The 6024-nt window shown below is 43.0% G+C and overlaps 1 protein-coding gene across 1 annotated transcript in view; it reads right to left on the minus strand.

The window, feature by feature from the left end:
* MIER1 (mesoderm induction early response 1, transcriptional regulator) overlaps positions 1 to 5437 on the minus strand; it is a 19618-nt gene extending 14181 nt beyond the window's left edge. Inside the window, exons 1-2 of the mRNA XM_010138156.1 lie at positions 5410 to 5437; positions 4041 to 4186 (exon numbers count right to left, since the gene is read on the minus strand). Of these exons, the coding sequence (XP_010136458.1) occupies positions 4041 to 4139 (99 nt within the window). The 5' untranslated portion in view covers positions 4140 to 4186; positions 5410 to 5437. The remainder of the gene's footprint in view (positions 1 to 4040; positions 4187 to 5409) is intronic.
* Between the last annotated feature and the right edge of the window lie 587 nt (positions 5438 to 6024).

A 6024-nucleotide genomic window follows, 5' to 3' on the forward strand; every position in this document is an offset into this window, starting at 1 on the left:
ATGGACAGACAGAGCTCAAAGTTTCGACTCCTATGAAAAACGTGTGGGATGGGGAACTTGTTATTTCCAATCCTTCATGAAGCAGACTAATTAGCAGACTAACTCAGTTAGCAAACTAACTAAGCAGAAGAATCCTTTCCAACAGACTTCACGTACCAGCAACCCCTCAGAGGGGCCACACAGCTCATTAACAGAGCACCAAAGGGCAGCAGGTCCCATCCCTCCCTTGGTACTTGTCCACTCCCATTTTAGCAGGACACAAGCACTGCAGTGTGGCAGGTTACGCCTGGTCACATCACACCCCTGCAGTATGCAGCATGAACACACTCAGAATATATCAGAATATATAATGGGATTCCCTTTATTGCTCAAAAACTACCTGCCAAAAATTGTAGTATTTTGTACACATCGGTGGAAAAAAATCAAATAAAATGTGTGTCAGCAGCAACTGCTTCACACACAGAGCTGAGATACTGACAGTTTTGGTGGGCAGGAACTTGTCCTAGTGCAAGGCAGGGACATTTCAAGCAGTACAGTCATTTCCCAAATTTAGTGGCTCCCAAACCATTATCAATTGCATTCACTTTATTAATAAACATTATTAATTTCCAAGTCTGCAAATTAAGTATTTTATTACCTTTAACACCTCAGTGTCCAGCCTTCAGGGGCACTACAGGGCATCCCTAATGAGATCTTTCACAGCAGACACTTTCAGAGAGCATCATAAAATGATCTCTCACACACAGTCAAGACCCTTGTTTATTATTGAGAGGTGTCTGTTTGCTCTAAATATTTCTTCTTAGTATGGAATGTATTTCTCAGTAATAATGAGGTTTTTTAGTTACCAGCTGACCTTAGACTTCCTCCATTGAACTGCTATCCCAAGGGCCTTCACTGCTCAACACTGATCTCAATTAAATCCTGACATGACAGCTCGCAGAAAAACCCCAACCATCGTTATCCAGAAAAACCCCAACCATCGTTATCCAGAAAAACCCCGACCATTGTTACCCAAACAAACATTCTCCAGCACATTTGGGAAGGTGCTATACTTCCAACAAGCACTCCTCACCGCTCTCCCATTTGTAGATACAGACTGAGAATTAAAAAGAACTTTTAGAGCAATACATGGGTATGTGTGAATTATGGAACAGGCATAAAACTTACTACATGTTACCTAGGGAAGTGGTTTTGTATTTACAACATCTCTCTTGGGCAGAGCCTCTTACCAGAGTAATTCAAAAAGCTCAAAGGCCCAGCACCTCTCCAAGATAAAATACAAATTGTGATTTCTGTATTGTCTCAGGATATTGCAAAAATTGAAAAGGTTGGAAAAGTAACAAGGATTTTCAAAGACTAGAAATCTGTTACGTGGAAGATGTTTAATAACAAGAAATGGATTATAACTCCTGTGTCTGGAGCAGAGGCAAGGGAGGGGGAGAGACAGAACAGAGAACTGTATCACAAGGGGCAAGGAGAAGGTAAATATAAACAACCATACCAGAGAGCTGAGGGACAGCCACAGAAATTAACATGGAACAGATCTGAAATACCAAACGCCTTGTGGACACTAAGTTTACAGAGGTTAAAAATCAACTGGACAAATCCAGGGGAGAAGGAAAATAAAACTGACAGGCACTGCAGAAAAAGAGACAACATCTTTTTCATCTGTGCCAGAACTGCCTCTTGCTAGAGGCTGGCAGAGTATCTGTGCACAGCATCACACGCTTCCAGGTGTGGCTCACTCATTGAGGAGCTGATGCAGAACCCTGAGAATACCCAAAAGCCCCACCTGAAACGGAGGACCTCCAAAGGAGAAACCTTTGTGAGGTGATTCTTTGCAACCACAAACAGAAAAAGGGAGGGCCTCAAAGCCTTAAAAGTCTCCTGCGGTGCAGGGAGGCACCACACACAGCACCCTGGCCCTGCTCACCACTTCCCAGACGCACCCAGGAAGCCAGCACCTAGCACCCAGCAGTGCTCTGCCCACAGACGGGGCAGTGCATAGGTACAGAGCTTGGCCTCACGCTTGTCAAATCCTGCTGGTCGCTGGTTAGCCAGGACTTTGGTCAGATCTGGTAGAGATGTTCCTCCGTACAGAAAGAGTATCACTGAAACCATGTCTGGATACGATTGAGGACAGTCTGCTGCACCACCTCGCAAAGAACCTTCCTGCCCAAGGAACACTCTTGCCTTTCAAGAAAACCACAGAGAACCACCAAATCCAACACTTCTGGTTCCCTTCAGGTACTGTTCTGTTCTTGGGGGACTATTTTTTCCTATCCTAAAGCAGTGTAGAGGGAGACTTCAGGTCTCTAGACACAGGTACACTACTGCCATTTAGCCACAAACGTATCCACGTACTGGCACGGATACAGGGTGCTGCTCAACTGCAAGTACAGACTCACCAGAGCTTCAACGAGGAAGGAGAGAAGATCCGTCACCCTCAGAGGAAGGTTTCTATGAGTCAGGAGTCAAATCGTTAAGGTTCAAAAATTCTTTTGCAAAACTTGACTGCTACCTCAACTCTGAAGGAGCTGAACTAGTAAATCAGGCACATTCACAGCCTCGGGGAAATCTGCACGACTATGTGTAGATGTTGGGGGAAAGAAGGAGAAGGGACAGCATCTGCCTTGCCAGCAGCTTTGAGATTGAGACTGCCTATCATTCAGGACTAACAAAAAGAGATCAACGTAAGCCTTGATGCGCAGCCCACAGCTAGAAGTAGCCACAGGTCTCCAGCAAGATGCTGCTGGCATGGAAGCACCTGAGACTCAGTAAAAGCCCAACCTGCCCTACACATAGACACTGACTGCGGGACTTCCAGCAGCACCATCCTGCAGAGGAGAGCAGCGCATGGAGCAAAGGGGAATCCATTGCTCACCATCCCGACTGCAAAAGAGCTGGAGAAACTACCAACTTGCAGCCCCGATCACTGAGATCAAGGGAATAAACTGATGGCTGAAATACCGTTCTGAGCATTGGAATGAGGTGACAGAATTACACAACCAGATACTGACTCTTCACAAAGTATAAAGGGGAAAAAAGCCTCATATTTTCAACTTAAAACCCACATCACATACACCAGAGCTAGATTTCTCGTTCAATCTAGATGAAGCATATTTAGGTTCATAAATTATTTATCTTTATGTTTACCATTTAATATCAAACCTGAAATTACCAGAAAGAAATTATTATTTACACCCGAAATGTAGATTAAGTGCACTAAATTAATTTAAAGTTATATTGGCATATTCTCATATGCTAAAGAGGATCTGTACATCGAATATGCATCTGGGAATCATTAACGATCTGTTCTGGAAGCCTTTCCAGCCAATGAGGTCGCAGACAGTAGCTAAATTACTCTGCATTTATAATGACCCTAGTTTGTAATTTAAGACTATTATTCCTGCACGAGAAATAATTTAAGACAATACGTAAGTGACAGCATAACCTCAAAAGGCCAAATAAATCTTATATGCAATTATTTCGGAAGATACATGTTTTAAGATTTATTTATCATTGTTAACAGTGAGTTCTGATCCCACCTCTGCTGGCAGCTCTCTGAGATATCATTCCACCTGCATCTCCGTTTCCTGCATCTTAAATACAAAGATGCTCGGCTGAAGTATTGTACAAATGTTTGTACAAAAATGCAAAAGAAATGTAAAACCATGGGGTATTTAAAAAAAAAACCAAATCTATATGCACTAATCAAGTGCAAGTGGTTAGTAAATAGCAACAGCAGAATAAACGGGTTTAGCTCTGTAATGTAAATCCTACACCAGCACATATATGCAGAAGCAACTGAACAAGCACAGCATTATACGTTATGAAATATTTATGTAGCAGTTTCCTTCTCCCAGCTTGTGAGAACTGCACGTTTAGCTCAGCCCCTTTCCCCCATCTATATTATTTGCCTATTAGTGTTTAAGGAACGGGGTGTTTTTTTAAATTCCAAATATAAGGGAAAACACCTGCGCGTTTGGTGCGAGCCTGTGGGCTGTGGTTATGTTTTATGACTACTTATGGCCACCTACCCTGTTAAGATCCTCTATTTCAGAACTGATGTTTGTTTCTCCTTCCATCATTTCCTCCTCTTCTAATGTCCGTTCATCATCAAAGTCATGCACCAGCATATCAGCTGATGGATCAAATTCATGGTCATCAGATGTTGCTGAGCCTCCTGATGGAAAACATTTTAAAGAATGTTTTTAGTTAGATCATGGCCTCACAGAGCTTAAGTTTTTATTGTGGTGACATTTTAGTATTCAAATTATACTAAAAAATCAAAATCTCTTCAAAATCCCTCAACCATTTATCTTGGGAAAGCTCATCTCACCAGGCAGAGGACAGGGAAAGTTGTCCTTTGGGTGGTGAGAGAGCACGGAAAAAAGAACCAGGAGATACTGTTCAACCAGCTGGTTCTCAGAGCTCTACAAAGCTGGACCTTGGGCCCCTAGTTAAGTGTTGGTAAAATGTCCCAGTTTTGAAGACTTAATTCTTAAATAATCATAAACCTGTCTGAATCAAGAGTTTGGGAGCTGAAACACTCACAAAACATGAACTCATATAAATAAAACCAACTCAGGGCAGTTATTTCCTCTGTACTTCCTTGTTTACAACAGTCTAAAGACCTTTCCAAAATTTAAGCTCTAAGTGTGTGTCACGGTTATGCAGATTTTAGTTATGATGCAGAATCCTTAGTTAATTTTCCCCACGCCTTTTTGTTTCTCCCACAGTTCTTTGAAGAGAAGTCTGGTTATATTTTGTGACAATGAAAAATACATGGATGGATGAATGGTTTGGCAGATGCAGCATTTTTCTGAAATTCAGCGCTACCCCATGCTCATTCTAACCCTGACCATTCTTCCACTGGACTCTGTGGATAATTTAAACTCCTTTTTCCAAAGCTTCAAGAGTGGAGCCACGCTAAGGGTGCGAGAGGGGTTGGCTAGAAGGGTTAAATATACTTTGAGGTGTTAAAGCAATTGATTGTTTCTCTGGAAGAAACAAGAGCTCGAGAGATAACAGGCAGCCCAGTAACTACTGGAGAGCTTTCCCTCTGTAGGATGCCAGAACCGTGAGGGGCAGCCATGCCTTGAGGGATGGTAGCCACATCGCTGGGTTAAGTGCCCCAGCACTAGATCATGCTCCTTAGGTCAACACTCCCAAACGAGTCTTCATGCAGCTTTTCCAAAGACAAGAATCCCATTTCCCCAGTTTATTTCATCATTTAGACGCTTGTGCTGGGACGGACTGGAAGAGAGCAGCAACTACTCAAACCAGGGCTGCCCCACCCTATTCATCACATTATACCCATAGATGACCACTGCAAGAGACCATAAAAACAATTTTTCAAGGGTACCCTCTGCCCTCACGAGTGTAGGAAATATTAAAGATATTTACCTGGGCTGGCAGATTCAACAGAAGGCTAAAAAAGAAAACACAGGAAATTATTTTTCTATGTTGAACCTATACAAACTCAATTCAATAATTCATCGATATAAAGCAAGTCACTGCCAGCGATATATTTACAGACGAAGCACCAGGAACAGGCTGAAGCAATTCAAGGTAAATTGTATTGATTTTCTCCTTTACGTATCAGCACTGCTGCGCTATTCCAGGACGAATAATTGGAAGAACTGGCCATTTTGCAATGCAGTAACTGAGCTGATGAAGGTATAAAAACAAAGCAAACCAGTTCACTCTGAGAACAGTACTACAGTCCCACCAGCAGCTTAGCGCAGCACAAACTGCTGCTGTTGCCAGACGGGGCAACGCTACCTTCCCTCCACCTCTACCTGCTCATTTCAGTTCTCCCTTTATACAAAACCCAGAGCTCGGGGTAGCGATGGTTGGTTTTTAACAGACGCAGCGCTGATCTAACCCCCTGTACCAAACTCCCTTTTCCACTGCCGAGGTCTGTGTCTGATACTGACAGTGGAGGCCCAGTTTAAGAGCAATTACTCTTCCCACATGAAACCGCCTGCTCTGTCACACACCAATTCCCTCACCTGTCTC

This window comes from Buceros rhinoceros, unplaced genomic scaffold, assembly GCF_000710305.1.
Source record: "Buceros rhinoceros silvestris isolate BGI_N320 unplaced genomic scaffold, ASM71030v1 scaffold22496, whole genome shotgun sequence".
NCBI lineage: Eukaryota > Metazoa > Chordata > Aves > Bucerotiformes > Bucerotidae > Buceros > Buceros rhinoceros.